Below are 20,353 nucleotides of genomic sequence, written 5' to 3' on the forward strand. Positions count from 1 at the left end.
GTGTGTGTGTGTGTGTGTGTGTGTGTGTGTGTGTGTGTGTGTGTGTGTGTGTGTGTGTGTGTGTGGGAGTGTTGGTGATGGGGGGCTTTGTCTGTGATAGCTATCGCTGACTGGGTTAGGGCGAAGGTCTGTGATATCTCCCAGCCATCGACACACAGTGTTGCTGTTGAGACTCACCTCAGAGTCACCCTCTGTTCCTCTCCTCCTCTCTCCTTCGCTCTCACTCTCCTCATCTCCTCCCACCTCTCCTTAGTTGATTCCCAGGGCGTTTCAGTGCAGTTGTGTTTCACATGCAGGGTGTGTCTGGATGGCTGCTGCAGTGTGACCAGCACCCCACCTCCTCCCCTCCAGCCTCTCTCCTCCCTCCTCAGCTTTCTCCCTCAGATCCTCTTCTACCCTTTCGCCCTCCAGTCCTTTCTTTCTGGACTCCTCCTCACGTTCGTTTCTCCTCCCCTCCCTTCTCCCCTCCGTGGCTGCATTTGACTGCACAGGTCTGTTTGGCATGCAGGAGGCTCCTGAGGCCTGGCGCGTCTAAAGGGCAGGGCGCCCAGAGGCAGGAGACGCACCCTCACTGACAAACACCATCTACCCCAGACCCTGAGCAGCTACAGAAACCACAACACCAGCTACAGCGCCACGTCCAGGTCTAGTATCATACATCTCCTCAGCCTCACATCCACACACTCAGCCCTGAAAGTGGGAGCCATAACCTCTGCTTATTTTGAACGCAGATTGCTCATCTGCTCTCAGGTGTTAAATGCCATATGTACGGATCAAAGCATCTGCCTTGAGACCTACATTAAGAATGGATTGGCCTTCTCCTGGCTGAGAGGAGAAAGAGGAGATTGTTGGGAAACAATGACAAAGATGAAAATAGAGGAAGTAGCAGAGGAGGGGTGGAGGAAAGAGAGGGTTGGTGAGGTATAGTAAGCCCATACCAGGTGGAAGCTGTCTGGGTGTCTTCCTCCATCCCTCACTCTATTATTCCTACCCATATTTTTACTCTTTCAAATGCATTTACATGTGCTAAGGTATTTCCCCCGGGAGCGCGACTCCAATTCAGGAGGTAAGATAAGCCATCAAAGTCAGTGACAGAGAGGGCGTATGGGTGACTCACTGACAGGCTGAGTGGAAGACAGTCAGGAGAGCTGCCATGACTTGCGTGCGTGCACACACACACAAACACACACACACACACACACACACACACACACACACACACTCACACACATGCATATTGATACAACTAGTGCACAATAATTTCAAGTGTACAAGCAGCACCTTTACGTCGTTGTACAAAGACAGTACTCCACAAAAAAGAAGATATAAAGAGGAAACCAGAGGTTATTTTGCAGCTCCATTCACAGCACACACACACTTATACAGTACATACGGTTTTGCACGTACAATGGCATTTTCTCCCCAACAACTGCTCTTGTTTAGTATGCGCTTCCTTTGGTCTTGAGGAGGAATGATCCTCACTCTAATGAACTAGGGCCTGCCACTTGAATGTAAAACAGGATTTAACCCGTCTTCAATGTCAGAGCCCCTCCCTGGGGCTGCTTCAGACAACACACACACACACACACACACACACACACACACGCACGCACACACACACACACGTTCGCGCGCATGCACACGCAAATTCATGGAGATGCACACATGAGCAAACCACCAATGTACACACACACACACACACACACATACACACATACACATGGTGATGCACGCCCGCATATACTTTTTCATAAGTGAGACACTCTCCATGTACTCTCTGTGCTTTGGTGTTCATTTTAGACCAATTTATGGCAACGTCTTTGTTGAATCCGACACACTCAAACGATGACCTGCTTCACGCCAGGAGTCGATCTCACCTGCTCCACACTTTACTTTTTTATTACGGATCAATAGTATGTGAGCTATAGTGTGCATCATAACTATTTGCAGTGACACAGACATCTTTTGATATTTATACTACCACTGATTTGTCCCTTGTGTTTGTTACTCCTGGATGTGCGTGGTATGAATTCGTGCTGGTCTCACACATATATTAAAAGGCTGTATATGAATACGTGTTAAACATTGGATGTTTTGTGAAGTGCCATCTTAGTAACTAACAACTCTAGTGTGTGTAAATGTAAGTGAGGAGAAAACTATTTGAATCAGATATTAAACCTTAATTAACTATATAATAAATAAATAGAACCATGCAATTTCATAGGTCTTTATTGTTGAATTTATGTGTTGCACAGAAGCAAGAAAGAAACAACGTCTTCAGTTGTGCTCCTCTACTGGAATATTTTATTGTTATCATCATCTGTATCACTGTTTTTCTTTTTACATTTGTTCATTTTATTTGATGAGTGAGTGGAGTATTCACAAAGATGGCAGGATAACATTAGATTCACAGTGATGGGCAAGGGGTTAGCTATTTAATTAAAAACAAAAAACAAAAACATACACACTTGTACAAGCAACCGCACACACGCATTCATACGCACAAATTATACCATTAAACACCCGAGAACATGTGCGCTCACACATATATGTATGTGACAGCTACAGTATGGGTGTGTAGTGCACATCGGATCGGAACAATTAGAAATGTCTCTTCTTTTTTTTCCCGTCTGACATCAGAACATCTGAGATCTCCACATAAACCGAGCCCTCAGATCAGACACTGAACCATGACTCTAAATACAGGAGAATTCTTATTCACATTCTGAAGACTTGTTTTTCTTCAGGTTTTATACATTTCAGTTTGAAGGAATTTATTCAAAAAGTGCTAGAGAATTATGTGTTGTTTAATTCATTTATTACTATTGTTAAAAATGTGAATCCTCACATTTTTTTTAATACTTTTGTCTGCATTTGGCAAAAAGGGTCAATGTTTTAAATGTTAAATATTACATTTTGTAATGAAAATTGTTTGAGTATATCACCAAATTGTTTGTGACTCACTTCAGATCAAATGGGAGATTAAATATTTTGAGCACTAATTTAAAAAAAGTGTTTTGTTTTTACCGTCCTGAGAGGAAGTCCAATCAAACAGTGTGAAACTGAAATTTCAAGTGTTTCATATTTCCACTTTTTCATTTAAAACTTTATCTCCATTTGACTGAATTGAACTGAAACCAGTATCAGAGTAATTCAGGTTGTTTTTTATTGACCTTTAATGGTCATCTTTTAATGACCACATGTAGTCTGTTTATTTTACCTGCCTTTTTAAATGAGCATTTATCCCCTCTACTACACTGTGGTCAGGCTGTGGTATTAGCGACCACTCTTGCATTGTTTTCTGTTTTAACAGGATCACACAGCGAGTGTTAAGTGATGAAGTGCTTTGAGTTCACACCAGAACAAATTCCAGTAAGTGCTCCGAAAAACACAGAGGTTTAAATGATAATAAAACACGTCTGTCCAACACCATTTCCCCTCCTAAAAACATTTTCAGAAATATTTTTTTTAGAGAATAATAAAAAAAAAGTATTTGGATGATATTGTGCATCCAATAAAACAATGTTATTTTGTCTGTCTAGACACATTTTTTCACACGATTTTCCCATCTGTTTTATCTGGTTCAAAAATCAATAAAAACCTTAAAAAAATTAAAAAAACAAGAATATGGCTTTCATACACAAACACAATCGCAGCATCATACAGAATATACTATAATTAATACTCAGTTAAACAAATGAACTTCCTATAATCAAACAACAGAAATAACATCCAGTCTGCATTGCATTTTCTTCCCTTATATATAATGGAATGTCTGGGACTACATTATTCATATTTTTGTCCCAACAGTGTGCTTTAAGTATGGCTGACTGATGAATACTTGGATTTATTATTATTATCATTATTATTATTATTATTATTATCATCATTTTGAATCTCAATACAAAAACACCAGAGGGCTGGCTCCATCTATTTCACGGGAAACCCTATAATCAAATTCTCACCTGGATCTCAGTGTAAGAGATGATTTGTATAATACTGCAATAATAAAAATTTATTTCCAAAGTCACTCTCATTCCTACAGATATGTGTCCATCTCTTTCTACTGTCTTTAGGGTTAATTGGGTTAATTGGGGTGACAGTGAGGAGGGTGTGAGCTGAGGGTCTTTATGGTTTTGTCTCTATATACAATATGGCTTCTCTGAGTGGAAGAGACACAGAAATCAACACAGTCATCTAGAGAAAGACACAGAGCAGAGTTCATTATTGTTGTAGAGAAGGAAAGTCTTGAGGGACAACCAGTCAAAAGTTTCCATGTCCCATTTTCTTTGAGAATCACTGTCACTTGTCCACAATAGGCAGACACAATAATTCCCTATGGCAGCGACTTGTCACATACTTTAGATCTCAGTTATTCAACTCATTGTCCAATTAGTAACGTCCTTAGAGGCTTAATGTCCTGCCACTTCTGTCTGTCCTGCCCTTTTCAATGTCTTTCTTTCTGTCCTGTCACCCCGCTCCATCCTTCATTTTTATCTTCTCCTCTCACCCCCTCCCTTTTGACTCTCAGTCCTCCTCGGAGCCTGCAGCCCCCCTCAGTCCATTCATACAGAAGGGCAGGCCGGAGGAGAAAGGGCTGTCAGACGGGGAGAAACCACTGAAGGGTGGCAGGCCGGCCAGCCGCTGTAGGTGGGGAAAGAAGGCAGGCGGGGGTCCCTTGTGGTGGTCCGAGCGTAGCTGCAGGCCATCGCTGTGTCCTGCGCTGTGGTGGTGGGAGGGAGGCAGCTCAGGTGGAGCGTAGCGGATAGTGCTGGGGGCGTAGAGGCTCTGCGGGCCCTGTGGGCCAAGGGCAAGGGGGTGGAAGAGGACCCGCCCCGCAGCACCGCCTGCAGCCAGTCTCTGGAGCAGCTCAAAGTCAGGAGCACCACCTCCACCACCGCTGCCACCACTGCCCCGACTGACCACCCCTGACACAACCCTCTCCTCGCGGGGCAGCGGGGAGGACACGGACATGGCGGGGGACAAAGCAGGGGACGGGGGAGTGAACAAACCTTTTGGAGGGGCTTCACTGCTGGAGGAAGAGTCGGGGATCGGGGTGGTGGGGCTGTCGCCGTTGAGACTGCTGGAGGGTGTGTGTGCATGTGAGGGTTGGGGCTGGGTGGTGTGCGAGGTGGAGGTTTGTGTGTGTGACCCCCAGCGCCCCCCAGTGGTCAGGGAGTCATGTTCAGTCTTGATGCTGGGGCTGCCAGACAGGGGAGAGGGGGTCACTACACTCTTCAGCTGCTGGATCACAGCCCGGCCGTTGTGCGCCCTCCCTCCTCTCTCCCCTCTAGTTGGGGTGTCTCCCCCCCTACTCTGTTTACCTCCTCCCCCACCGTCTTCTTGTTTCAGTCTGTCACTGTCTCCCCCCTGGTCCCACTCTGTTTCTTCCTCCTCCTCCCCATCACTTTCGCTCGCCAGGTCTGAGGAGGCTGATACGCTCTCTTCGGTGTGACGGAGTTCCTCCAGTCTGCGACGGGTTTCGGGAGGACCTCCCTCAGGGTCGGACCTCAGCAGGCGCTTCCTCCTTTCCTCTGATTGGATGGCAGCGGCAGAGAATTTCTCTCTACCTTTAGTGTCATGGTCACTCTTCCCCAATGAGCCCTTCACTGGCTGCGAGCCTGAGGGGGAAGGGAGACTTTTATGATAAAGAGACACATAGGCAGGTGTTTCATTGTGTCAGTGGGCATCATGGGAAGGTAGTAATGTATGTGTAGCATCCTACCTCTGGCCTGGGGGGAGCTGTCGGTGGGAGAGGAGCTAACCCGAAGTCTCTCTGCTCTTACGCTCTCTGGTAGCTGCAGTAGATCCAGGGGAGTGTCGGGCAACTCTGTTCGACTGGATGGATAAATGGATGGGAAGATGGATAAATGAGAAAATGGGAAAGGAGACAGGGAGGGAGAAAAGGTGGACGTATACACAAATGATCATCTACCACTTAAAGCCACTTACAGCCTTAAAAAAAACACTAGAGCAGTGCTGATTTCAGTGAATACTTAGCGATGGAAACAACATATAATCAGCCTAATAACAACCTCCAATAGCCAAACTGCCTCACACCCTTCTAACCTCCACCTAACACACACTCGGTTCTCCAAACAACAGCCTTACAACACATACACATGCAAACAGACACATAGGCAGACCCCGCCCTTTAAGACACACACACACACACACACACACACACACACAGAAAAAAAACACACACACACACTATGCCCCATTCAGCAGCCCACCTATACACAGTTAAGCCCAGACAAGGAGGAGGCTGTTGGAGAAGTTAATGAGCTCTTGTAATTACAGCACTAATTAACTAAAACACCATTCAGCCCCAAAATTCTGACATCCATTTGTTGTAATTATATAGCTTCAGTCCAATTAGCATTGAAATTCAGCCTACTCCTCTTGTTTTTGTCTGACTGCTCTGTCGCTGTGCGCACATTTTTGTTCTGTGTTTGTGCGGGCATGTGTGTGTACAATGTGTGAGTATATTTGCATCAGTGTCTGAGTGAGTACGTGTGTGTGTATATACAAGAGGGAAATAAGGGAAAAGCATATTTTTCGAGGTTACCTGCAGTTGTTGTGTCCGTGGTGAAAATAAAATAAAGCCTTAAACAGAGGTAATACTACATTAAGGCAACGAGGGTAATTTAAACTAAAGCACAAACCAAGAGGACATATTAAATAGTGACTAAGTAGCGGTGTATTGCTGTTTACAGACAGATGAACAATGTTAGAGCAGCTGAAAAACTACTCACTCTAGTCTCTAGTTCTCTCAAGTTTGATTAATTCTTTTTCACTGTGTGTAATAAACAAAATAAATTGAACATTTGACTGGACAATAGAGAGAGTTAAGTTTTAAAAAAATTTAAAAAATGAAACTGCCCATCATAAAATTATACGCTGCGAAATCTTATGTCGTATCATTATTGAATTACTTTGAAAAAATGTAAGAACTTGCCGTTCAAGAATTGTCAGCAATAACATAAAGTGGGATTCACAGACTCTTTCTGTATTTAGGGGAAAAAAACTCAGATTTATTTAAACTCTACAAAACATACCATTTGAAGATGACTAAGACTATTACATTATGTCAAAATATTTACTAAAATTAAAAAACTATCATGAATATTTATATAAAACTTTTAAATAACTATTAACTTCAACAGGCCCTGGTATTGCGCTTTACTTTACGACGTCACTATTTTGAAAGTATCGCCTTCAGTTTTCTCAAATGTTGGAGGGAATCAAACTCTTCCAATAATCCCTCTGCATTTCATCATCTATCCCTTCAAAGGATCTCAGCACACAGTGTGGTGCCTGCACATTTAAACTTGGTTTATATCAGCAGTCCTCCTGGAGGACAGATTGTGACTCCGCTGCAGTTGTACTAACCTCAGGACATAGTTGACCCAGATGACGTTGCGTTCGTGGGGGGCTTTGTGGTTGATGGAGACAGTGGCAGTGGACTGGATCCACAGGTAGCCTCCTCTCCTCTGGAGCCAGCGATAGTAACCCGTCACTACCTGGCCTTTCCTCAGCACTGGGAGGAGAGCGGTGGATGATGGAGAGGAGGGGAGAGGATGAGGAGAGGATGAAGATGAGGAGAGGAGAGGAAGACAGTAAAGAAGCCCGTTATTAGTTTGACAGTTCACGATGATAGCAGCAGAGGGCGCCTATCACAACAGGACTGAATGAGATTTCAACAGGCTCCCCTCGCCCGCAGACAATGTGTAGTAGGAGGGGAGTGGGGATCAGTTTCATACATAACATCTGCCTATGGATGTGACTCACAGTCTTCATGGCTTTGCCGAAGGTTTTCCAGGTCCTCTACATGGATGAAGTGGTAGCAGGTGTGACCTACCACCTCTGCTGGGGTCAGATCCATGTACTCTGAGATCCTGTACGGAAAAGCCACAAACAAGAAACAAACATATTTGTTTACTAAACAGAAACAGATGAGTTTTCTAAAAGCACCAACTGGCAGATTGCTCTGCCAACTGCTGGTGAAAAAAAAAAAGACATTCCTCTGACCTCATCTATACCCAAAACCTTTACCTGTTCTCACAATATGTGACCTGTAGGTCCATGTTCACTCGGAAGACAAACATGTGGCTCTCCATGCGGACTTCATTAAGCGTGGAGGGCGGAAGTGTGTGCGCCAGTGCCACCAGACCCATCGGTCGACGCATTGAACGCGTGGAGCCCGGCACCAGCGCGGGGCGGCAGCGGATTCGTCCTGTCACGTGGATCACCTGACAAACAGAGGAAAACAGTATGTATTCCTTATACACATTTAGAATAAGGATAAAATAAGAATATGGTGGAATTTGAATCGGTTGATGCCTTGTGAGACAGTTACACAATCCAGGATGAAGAAAATAACAGTAACAATAAGAGGAACTCAGATATATAATATTCACCAATATACATTTTACATAAACACAATACAAAGACAAATTCTAAGCTAAAAGATGCAGCAGCACCGGTGTTACAGCAGTGAGTGCAGTAAATTGTCTGTTATATGCAGCGGTCCAGTGTGAAATAAGGTCACAGCCATAAAACACGGTGAAAACGACCACCTTGACAGTGCTATGAAACACGGGCAGCGCAAAACAAAATGACAAGGGTCTGCTTGTTATTTTACCAGCCCAAGAACAAGCAGGTGAATGCTAACGCATGCATAATACAAGGTATGTTTTCAAATCATGATAAATTCTTTTCTCACACATTCAGTACCTTGTATCCAGAGGACTTGACATGCAGGCCTCTTTTGGTGAGCGTGGACTTCATGCGGATGAAGAAACCGCGATCAGGAGGCTCGTCAGCAGGAGAGTGAGGACTAGACGGAGCTGTTGAGGATGAGAGAAGAGGGGGATAAAACAAAACTCACTTATTTTTATTTATTATTTTCTTGTTTTGATGATGCAAACTGAGTTCAGTGAATATAACGAAAATGATCTTTTTTCTTATATTTTTCTTTCAGTTTTCTCTCTATGTATTGACAGGATAATCAGTACCGGGCTCAGGGGTACCAGCCAGGGAGGAGGTGGATGCGGAGCTGGAAGCGCTCTCAGGGGCCGTGTGGCAGCCGGCCTCGGCCCTAAGATGCGGCCTGATTCCCAGCCGCTCCGCCATCTCGACGTGGTCCGCTGGGTGGATGTAGTCGAACACACTGCTGCCGGTCAGCTCCACCTGAGGAGAAACACATACACTGATCAAAAACAGAAGCTTAGAGCACAAATACGTACACATGAGCACGCACGCACGCGCACGCACACGCACACACGCACACACACACACACACACACACACACACAGACACACACACACACACACATAAACACACACACACACACACACACACAGAGGAAAAATCAATAGATGTTATGACAGGAAAATAAAAGCGCTGCTCTGGGTTACAACTCAACAAGGAGTGTGGAGGTTGTAAGACATTCCCACACACACACACACACACACACACACACACACACACACACACGAACACATTTAAGTCCAGTCTCAGAGGACTGAGTGACTACAGTATTACACAAATAAAACCAGGGGAGATAAAAATCAATTGTATTTGCTGATTAAAAACAGGTGAACTCCAAGTATCTCCAAAGGTCACATTACTATTCTTCTTCTTATTCACAGTGTCCCTCCCTGCTCCTTCATTCAGTTACAGTCTATCCCAGCAGGCATAAAGAGCAGTGCAACAGCTCTATATGATCCTATCATCATAATGCATCATTGTCGCATCTCTAATCATTTAAAGGTAATAATGGCTCTGCTCTTGCATGGCATCCATAAAAGCAGCACAATCGGAGCAGGTGTGATTCCATCTGAAGCTGTATAAATGAGTGTGTGTGTGTGTGTGTGTGTGTGGGGGGGGGGGGGGGGGGGGGTAGGTGAGAGCATGCATGCTTACACACATGTATGCAGCTTCTATTACATCTGTGAATGAGTGTGTGTGTCCTTGCATGTGTGTGCCAATACCATTCCATCTGATAAAGCCGTGGCTGCAGCAGCCTCACACCCTTGTCTGTAGGACACAGCCATTTATTACCGGATTAGAGCCATTTACTGCAGGCTTTATGGGAGCTTCAGCAGGCCCTCAAGGACATCACAGCCGAGGAGATGAAGAAGGGGAACGGGGAAGGTGGGAGCGGCGGAATGAGAGCGATGCACGATGGGTGAACAGAGAGGGGAAAAGATGGAGGAAACCCCACCGTTTGAGGGAGGATAAGAGAAGGGATAGAGGTTCTTAGTCCCAGACATGCAGGGCTTAATCTCTTGGGGTATGCCCTGTTTTTTTTTTGATGGCATTTTACCACCTGTAATAAAGATATTATGAACACTAGATCTGATAGGCACCATATGGACTAATTTTCCTCCATACTGAAAAAATGTGTTACGATCAGACATTGAAAACAACTGTAAACGGCTATTCTGCTGAAATATGTACTTATGCATATTTAGGATTTTTTTTGCCTTTACTTGGTCGTGACAGTAAGAGATAAAAACAATAAATACAGGGAAAGAGAGGTGTACAATATCCCAAAAAAGGTTCTTGGATGGAAGACGTTGCAGTCATATCACATATATCTTAACCGTTGGGCCACTGCACAACACAATATATGTTTACAGCCCAAAAAGTGAACTGAACTGAACATAAAGTGCACATGAGATATATGGTCAAAATCGTATATAACGGTTTCAAGAAAATAGGTGAAATGAAAATTATTATTTTCCATGTTCTTGTTATACACTAAACATATGCTATAGACATTTTTTTGAGTGTTTCTATAATAAAATTCTTCCTGTAAAGCTGTTTAAAATATTTTTAGTGACTTCTCTTGAGCTTGGGGGGAGACCAACACACCAACAGTCACTGTCTTTTAGCTCCGTTTTTGGTCTCTACCAACTCATGAGGTAAACATCTGGCTCTTTAGCTGCTAAATGCTCCTCGATGTTCACCAGCTACTGCTTTTTTTGGAAGGTGACGCCATCAGAGCGGCGAGAGTGAACTAAAACGGCGGCTGAACAATGCTCTGGAACTTGCTGGAAAACTTCTTAAAGCTGAGGGCAGCTGCAGATTCAAGTGATAATTCTCTGTTTATCACGCGTTTGATACACTCATTTGATATAATTTCATAATGCAGATCCACATTAATTTGCATGAAGTTCTTTTGGCAGTTATTAAACATCATCAATTGAAGTTGATGAGTGCAAGAAAAAAGTCAAAATTAAGAAAAATTATATCAATTTCATTTTACATTCTATAAAATGTCATTTAAATGTACTGGTCCATGATGTTGGTGGCCTTAAAAATAAATAGCCTATGTATTAAAGGGGCAACATGGAAAGCTTAACAACATCTGAATATACAGGATAAGTGGGTTTTTTCTCTGGTCGCTCTTCTCTTGACTATGCAGATATAACGTCAGCAGTGTAATTATTAGGTGCTGGATTTTTCTGCTGCATTCCTTTTGATTCTGACATCAAAACTGACTCATTCATTAATGTTTAAAAATTAAGAGTTTGCGTCGTGGCTTTAAGAGGCTGGATATTTGAAAAGTAAATGGACTGGGGTTGCTTTCTAAAACTTCATCTCTGGATGAACATTGCATCGGGCATCTTTTATTACTGATTACACCAAGATGTCTGTCCGTCTGTCTGTCTATCTATCCCATCTATTTGTCTGGGGTTAAGGTGTCTGTATTTCATAAATAGCAATTCTTCTGCAAAGGGAATTCTTGTCATTTTTAAACAAGGGCTAAATTTACCTCTGCTCAGAACACTGGACCAGCCATCTGAAAGAGACACAATCCCCTGGCCCTGTGGTATTGGAAAACAAGGTAGAGAGACAAACAGGTCCTTATGGGCTTTACCGGGCTTAAGACCTATCCGAATAATATCACTCCATCACAGGCAGGAGGGAGGGAGTGAAAAAAGATCAGACAGAAATGAGAAGATGAGAAAGAGAAGGAGCGATTGAGAGGATGAGTCAGGCTCAGACATAAAAACAGGTATAGAATGTGGCGCGAAGGGAGACGTGAGGAGAGACCGAGATCATTCAAATCTCTCCGAGAGTGCGTGTGTGTGTGTGTGTGAGACTGTGTGCGTATGCAAGTGCGCGCCATGCCTCTGTTTCTCTGCGTATGCGACTAGACTGTCTGTTTTTGTCTCCGTGCGTCACTGTGTGTCAATGTTTGTGTGAGTAGTTGTCTGTCAGTGCATCTGCATGAACCTGTGTGTGTGTGTGTGTGCGTTTGTGTGTGTGTAGGCAGACATGCACGTACATGTATGTATGGTGGTGTGGTGGGGATGGGGGAGTAGGAGGAGGGCAGTGAGCAGGGGAAGGAGAGACATGATATAAATAATAGCAGGGGGCTTTAATATGTATGAGGCATCCGGGCAGTGGTCCACAACACACTCTCAGCCCTCAGCCCTCACTGACTGATGGGAGAGGAGAGAGGGAGGGAGGGAAGGAGGGAGGGGGGAGCGGGGGCTGCATACTAACCATTCCCAGATCAATTCTCTCCTCCCTCAATCTACCATCCTTCCTCCCTTCTCTTTACCCCATTTATCCCTTTCCTTTCTCCTCCCTGCCCCTACTCTTACTTCTCCATCCTTTCCATCTCTCCTCCCTCCAATTCTTCATTTTTTCCAGTCTTTGTCTTCACTTCCACAGCTCCATCCATCCTTCTCTAGCTTCCTCTCCCCCTCATTTGCTATGTGGCGTTCCCAGGTTTATCCCCGTGCTTCTGGCCTGGAGACCCGGTGAGAAGTAAAATGATACCTGCAGGCGCCAGGGGAGTAGGCGGCAGGCTGTGCCCTTGGTCAAGGTGTCTGACCTGGGCTAAGCCGGCTAAGCAACCCCCCTGTCTGGGGAGCAGCCCGGGGTGTAAGCCAGGGCAGAGGGGTCAGACAGGGGGGACAGGAGACGGCAGGGCAGGGGCGGTCCACAGGGGCGACATGCCCTCCAAAACAAACCACAAGTTACACTTTTTCACTCAGAACATCATTTGTTTGTCTGTCCTTCCTCTCTCCCCTGTGTCTGCCTCCACTTGTCAACAAAGTATATCCAAGTGTTTTTGTCCTCTCCATCCCACCTTTCCTTTCTCTCTTTTTGTGTGTTTTTCATTCTCACCGTTTGTGTCCATAAACACACTATAAACTCTCTCTCATATATCCTCTAAGTCACTCTATCTGCCCTTTCTGGCTGGCATAAAAGCCCTCCACCCCCGCCCACTCTCATCTCTTCGGGAAGGTAAATGTGGCGTTGTATGTTCAAGGTTTTGAACGTAATCTTCGATCATAAATAATTTCATTAGAATGCTGATGGCTTAGGCCCCTGTTTGAGTAGATGTGATGGGTTAGGCCATCTGCTCAGCTGATAAGAACAGCTCTGTTTTATTAGCATCTCCACCAAAGCCTCGGCTGTCTTGTTTACCTAGGCAATCCCAAGGCGAATTTCATTCCTACTGCACATTTAAACTCTATTTACACACTCAGACTCTCTCTCTCCTCTTTACCACTGTCTCTCTTTCTCTTTCCCATTGCTCTCTTTTATTTTCTTTCCCTCTCGTAATTGTCTGTCTGGTTCTCTTTATTTCTCCGTGTCTCCCTTTTTGTTCCGTTTTCTAGCTTCTACAGCTCTATCTTACTGTCTGACTATTTGTCATTTCTTTTTTTTTTTGCCACTATATTTTTTTATCTCCATGTGTGAGTGTGCATTACTTGCATATGTGTCTTTGCAAAATGAAAACTCTTGTCCTTATCTTACATACAAATTGAATTCACGTCAGCTTAAAGGATAGGTTTTGGATTTTTTCACGCCTGTCATATGTAATACAACACTCACATGCCCATATGTATGCCCATATGGCCAATGTATTCATTCTTCCTCTCCACATTAGCTGTGAACTAATCTCTTTCTAATGTGACTCCACTGTTAAGCTGGATTTACGGTTCCGCACCTCCGTCAGGGCAAATGGTGGAAACGGAGATGCCACATGGAGATTGCAAAAACTATGATGAGGCCACACGAGCTGCTTGTGTTTCCTGTGCCGGTGGCGATCGGTGATAGTGAGTGAAACATTAAAGAGCAACTTAACACCCCCTGAAAATCTTTTTTTTGCTGATTCCTAGTGTTTTACCTTTGCCCCTTGCTGCAGTGACACACAGGTGTACTCCATGACCAAGTACAAGGTTCACTTTTGACCAACCGCAACCAGCAGGGCTGCAAGGTGTCATACTGGGCTTCAAACGTTTAACTAAAGAGGACAAAATAGCTGCAGGTGTTTAGTTACTCTTTAAGGAAGCTGAAGAAAGACATTGTAAACTTTTCTTTTTTTGCAACTACAAACCTGCTTGCTGTGATTTCTACTCCACATCATAGGGATTGAAAGAGTGTAAAAATGATTTCATGCAGTCTCCTCCCCAGTAATGAGACAAAGTGACTGTGGGTATATAATTACGGAACCATGTGGCCTGTATAATACATGCATGTACAATATATCAATCTGGTGTTGCATCGGTACCATCAATGGTAGAAATGCATGGTGCAACTTTAAATCTTGTGTAGGTATCTATGGCGGGCTCGTGATAATCCATTGTGTCAAGTGTAAATTAGTCTTTATTATATCCCTTAGTCTGTGCAAAAATGCAGCTGAAAATATTATGAGGCTTCATGAGTCTAAGTTAGACGACTCAAGTTCACTCGGTCCTTGTAGTCACATAATGTCTGCGTCTTGTCCTGGAAACAAACTTAACTGTGGCTGCCAGGAAGTGACCCTCTGCCATGGCTCGGCAAGAAAGCACTGCCAATATTATATTCATACATTAGAGTTATTTCATACTAAAGTCTTTAACTTTGGAAGACACCAACCTGATTTGTCTGCTCTTCATTTATATGCATTTTTTTTAAAAAACAAAACGAGGACCGTGTTTTTTTTTTGTTCCCCATCCCTTACGGCGCAGTAATGTCAGGAAGGGACTGCGTCACAGCCAGTGTAGACGAGGGGGGATGATCACGGTGACTAATTACTTTTTCAATGTGCAAATGGCATGTTAGTATTGTACTAATACAGAGGAGTGGATATATCCAAACTTATCCTTTAATGTTGTCAAGAGTAGACCCTCAATCACAGCAAATTTCCACATTTAAAAAAAATACTGAATTAGTTCCGTTATTGCAGCTCCAACTTCTCTCTTTCTCTCTGTCTCTCTCTCTCTGCTGTACTGCTTCTTCTTACTTCGAAACATCCCCTTCTTATCACACCTCTCCTCCTTTTCCTCCCCCTCTCTTTCTCTCTCCGGCTGTCTCTATCTATCTTCCCATCCCCCTTGGTGTTTTTCCCCCTCCCTACAATCAATGTGGCTTTTAAGATGCCTATCGATTTGTTCCCCTAGACAGGCCCAGCGCGCTGGGGCGACACTTTGATTGCTGGGCCAGTAATTACTGTTATTATTTATGCATCTGGGCAAAATGGCAGGACTTAACATTCACAGTACAAGAGGCCAGAGGCAATCAACAGAGGTGAGCACCTGGAGAGGGAGAGAGGGCGGCAGAGTGAGGTAGGGAGAGAGAGAGAGAGAGAGAGACAGAGTAGCATTGCCCCCGTGAGAGTTGCACTCCAGAGATGAGCGCGAAGAGTGCAGTCAAAGATATTCACACACACACACACAAACACACACACACTCATGGGAGGGGATATGAAAGCGTAAGCAGAAGATAGGCACATGTGTGCAAATGCACTTGTATACAAAGGCTTATTCTAGTGTGTGTGTGTGTGTGTGTGTGTGTGTGCGTGTGATGAGGCTGTCTTACCTGTGAGAGTCCCAGGTAGATAGAAACTGTCTCTGAGATGTAGAGGAACCTTCCCTCCTGGCTGACCACAAACACAAAGCCATCCAGAGACTGTGCACATAAAAACACACACACACAGACACACACACACACACACACACACACACACACACACACACCACACCCACGGATAAACACACACACCCCCACACGCATACACATAAAGGCAAACAGAAACAAGACAGACAAATTAGAGCAATTAGTGTGTATCGAACAAATTAAAATGAGCTAGAGAACAAACAACCTGTCACCCCTCGGCCTCCTCTCCTCTCTTCTCTCAATTCACAAGCGCCCTCACTCACACACACACACACACACACACTCACACACACAAACACACAAACACACAAACACACACTCACACACGCGCTCACACACACGCATGCATAAATGTGAACAGACATGAAGCAACTCCCATAGATGCAAGCTGCAGCTACACACAACAGCTGTCAACAAGAGCTGCATTACTAAACACAGAGAAAGCAGCAGAGACAAAAATGCCACATGTGCGCACACGCACACGCGCGCACACACACACACGGAGTCAGACATTAAGACAAACATATACACAAGTATACATGAACAAATGGAGCAAGGATCCATGAGAAACTGAGCTTATAGACCAGAGCTGTTTCAATCAGCTGTAATAAACTTGAGCCAAAGCTTTGCCCTGTATCTCCGGCCCCACACACACGGAAACACACACACACACACACACACACACACACACACACACACACACACACACACACACACATACACACACACAGAAACACACACCCGGACACTCGTACAGACATAAACACAGACATGACCAGAGTCATTACATTCTGCAGCGATTCTAATGAGAAGAGAAAGGTATACAGCCAGCCCATTAGGGAGGACTGCTTCAGAGAATAATATTAATCGTCATAACAAGCATTTAAGAGTGAGCCGACACAGCCTCAGCCTCACACACAAACACACACACACACACACATACACACTGAGACCAGGGCCACTTTGCTCTAGAAGAATGATTGCTATTTTGGCGGCCCAGCGCTTAAAGTGGCAGTGGTAATTTATGCAACTGACACATCCAGTATGCAAATGTGTGGCCTGGGTGTGGGGTGTCGTGTGTCGTGGCGAGGAGAAACCAGCCGCCTGAATGTCGGAGAACTAAAGTGCAATTATCAGGCTATTACGGCGGGAGGACGACTGGGAGGGAAGAATCATACAGTTTTTCTGGAGCGTTAATTTGATTTCTATCAGCGCCGTTCCCTGAGCCTCCCTTCCACTTTAAAATGCCGGAGGAGAGCAGACATATGTAACGATTCTTTGTTTTACCACAACCCTCTCACTTCGAAATTTTCAGCTTCTGCTCCCTCATCCTTTTTTTTTCCCCTCCTTCTACCAGTTCCCACTCCTACCTGTTTCCTACTTAATCCCTCCAAGTTTTTCTTTATCCCTCTCTCTCCTCTGGTTGCTCTCCTAACTGTTTTTCCTCCCTCAGCCTCCTCCTAGTCTAAAGTACAATCTGTGGTTTTACCTTCATCACACTTCCTCTGAGTCTTTGTCTCTACATCCTGCATTTCGTCATCCCTGCAGCCCTCCTGCCCCAGAATCCCCCTCAGGCTCCATTCATCTGTCAGCGCAAAAGGGAGGCATTCTTTGGCAGCCAACGATATCGTCCGAGCATCTGAGGTTTATGAGACGTGTGCGTTTGTGTGTGTGTGTGTGTGTCTGTCTGTCTATGTGTGTGCAATGTGTTAGGAGTTTGCTTGGAAATGTAAGTCTCATATCGACGGAGGGAGGGAAGGCTTGAGCTGATACAATCTGTGATCGCACAGCACCGACAAACTGTAGCACAATGCAATCACTTACGAGACAAATGTGCTTGTGTGTCAAGGAAAATACTTGACAGAACTGACTTTGTGATCCATTCTGACAAACAAAAGTTTCCATACATAAACTGTAAAGCCCAGCTGACCATGAAAACCACATATAGATTTTAAACTACTTCTCAAAATAAATAAACCATATAAAACCCCACTGGACAACCTGTGAAGGGAAATTCATGTCAAATACATCATATACACACATGCAGTCACACAACATCATTAAAATCAATAAGGAGGAATAATCGGGGTGTGGATGCTGTGGTCATTACCTGCAGTAGGTGCGCCCCTAGGTGCTGCTCAAACATGTCAGTAGCCAGAGAATGAGATGATCGTCTTACTGCAGAGAGAAAAAAGACAAACACTCATCAGATACTGAACGACATCAATGTTAAATGTTGATATTTTGACTATGAAGCTGATTTGGTCCTTTTCACAGGAGACATTTTGGCTGTGTTCACACCTGGCATTAACCAGCGTCTCAGGTGATCTGATCACAAGTGGTCAGCTCTATGTGCGTCAGTGCAGTTCACACCTGGCATTAGAATGCGTCTCAAGTGACCACTTGTGATCGGATCTCACTTCCCCTTTCTATATGCAAATAAACACGTATGTGTTGTTGTTTTAAGCCAGTCAGATATAACAGACCGGTCTGTTGTCAATGTGTTTGTGTGTGTGTGGGAGAGAGAGAGAGAGAGAGAGGCAGAGAGCGGGGCAAGGAGGGGCTGGCTGAGTCAATGCACGGCGCACAGCTCTGCAATGAAATAAGGTTTTAGTCATTTGAAATAGCAAAATATTTTCGGTTCATGATGAAACTGTGGTGGGACTAATTAGACTGTGGCAGGGGAAGTCAGTTGAGTAGGCGGTCACATTTGCGTTCATACTGCTAAAAGAATGTGGACACATGTGGTCCAGACCACTGCTGAATGTGGCCTGAGTGATTGCATCTCAAATGCGTCCTCAATCTGTCTTGGGTGCGTTCACACCTGAACTTACAGCTGTCTACTTGTGATGGGATCACCCGAGACGGATGTTAATGCCAGGTCTGAACAGGGCCAATGACATTACTAATAACATGAACACTGGTTCTGTTCTAGTCAGGTGTCCCAGACATGACAGTGTGACAGTGAGCCAGCATGTACAATACCAGGAGCCCGAAACTGAAGCAGCCAATGGAATCCAGCCATCATTAATTTTATTATTTACACCTGTGTTTTTCCTATTGAGACACGCCCAGATGTCTTGCATGATGAAAGCCAGTAATACTGACAAACTTCCATGTTGGAAAGCTTTGAGAGTAATGGTCCAATATAACCTCAGTGAAAGGACCGTTTCAAGCTCCCTGGTCACTCCTGCCAGTGAGACACACATTTTGAGGCATTTTAAGAACAGATTTCAGATGGTATCTGTAAAAGTAGCACAATCTGTAGAAACCACTAATTTCTCTCACAGTTAGATAAAACATCATTGTCTCTCATCCATCAATTGTCAGCTCAGTAACAGAAGCATAAAATGCCACAAGAAAAACTTGTATCCTTCCATTTAGAGTGGAAAGTGAAAGAAAAAATCTTGTATCAATCAGGTAAAATGTGGGGTTTGTTCCATCTGACACTTCAGCTCATTTTTCTGGATAAGGAAATAACTACGAGAGGTAAAAAAAAAAAAAAACAACCTCCAAATTAACTGCATATTGAAACTCTGTAGACAGTTACAGTGAGTTGTAGGGACCAGGAAAGTGATATTAATAACCTCTAGGTCATCCTTCCACTTTCAGAATGGGTCGAAACAGCCACGTGATATTGATAATTGTAAAAAATGATCTGTAACTGTGACTCATTCCTTAGTGAGGTTTTGTAATAATGCTGCATCTATGTGACGTCACTAGATCTAAACTTGAAACTTGAACCAATCACGTCTGACAAACAGAAGAATCGACCCAAACGGTTGTGTGTCTAAAACAACTGAACATAGGGAGGGGTGCTATGTGACGCACACCGCTCAATCACCACCAGACACGCAAACAAATCCACAAACACTCACACACACACACACACACACACACACACACTCATAGTGTCTGCATCGCCACTCTTAATGCATCCCAAACACAAGCTATCAGAGCTGCTTCAGTGCCAAAGTGGAGCTGTTTACCAAGGCAATTACAATCCAAATAGAGTTGGAGGTGGTTAGGTAAGGAGTGGGGGTGGGGGGTGGGGGGTGAAGATAGGTACGAGAGGAGCAGAGAGGGTACGGCAGGGAAAATGAGAAAACACTAAGGAAGGCGAGAGTGATCGTTTTCTCCAAAGCAAACGCAGGCATGAGGGGCTGCAGTGATGTGGAAGATTAATTTAGCAATCAGCCGTATTTACTGTTTTATGTCAAAAACAGTATGTGATGGTGTGTGTGCACCTGCAAGTGTGTGACTGCAAAAGTGCGGACCATATGTGATCACCAATCTCACTCCTACAACACTGCTTTTGAACACAATGTTCCCTATCCGGCAGAGACAAACTCTGTTTGTGTGTGTGGTTGTACAAGAGCACATGAATGTGTGCATGTGTGTGAGTCTGCATGCATGACTTTAAGGATTATCGGATAT

At 44.3% G+C, this 20,353-nt stretch overlaps 1 protein-coding gene across 2 annotated transcripts in view; it reads right to left on the reverse strand.

Moving 5' to 3' along the window:
• Nucleotides 1-2,276: 2,276 nt before the first annotated feature.
• npas1 (neuronal PAS domain protein 1) overlaps nt 2,277-20,353 on the reverse strand; it is a 63,957-nt gene continuing 45,880 nt past the window's right edge. For both annotated transcript variants that reach the window (XM_087174337.1, XM_023407536.2), the window contains 9 exons: nt 18,027-18,094; nt 15,839-15,928; nt 9,021-9,195; nt 8,740-8,852; nt 8,059-8,255; nt 7,795-7,901; nt 7,396-7,543; nt 5,726-5,838; nt 2,277-5,621 (listed from right to left, as the gene is read on the reverse strand). In XM_087174337.1, the coding sequence (XP_087030463.1) occupies nt 4,528-5,621; nt 5,726-5,838; nt 7,396-7,543; nt 7,795-7,901; nt 8,059-8,255; nt 8,740-8,852; nt 9,021-9,195; nt 15,839-15,928; nt 18,027-18,094 (2,105 nt within the window). In that variant the 3' untranslated portion in view covers nt 2,277-4,527. The remainder of the gene's footprint in view (nt 5,622-5,725; nt 5,839-7,395; nt 7,544-7,794; nt 7,902-8,058; nt 8,256-8,739; nt 8,853-9,020; nt 9,196-15,838; nt 15,929-18,026; nt 18,095-20,353) is intronic.

This window comes from Seriola lalandi, unplaced genomic scaffold (genome assembly GCF_002814215.2).
Source record: "Seriola lalandi dorsalis isolate HSWRI2012SDOR001 ecotype SW California unplaced genomic scaffold, Sedor1 jcf7180002054338, whole genome shotgun sequence".
Taxonomy (NCBI): Eukaryota; Metazoa; Chordata; class Actinopteri; order Carangiformes; family Carangidae; genus Seriola; species Seriola lalandi.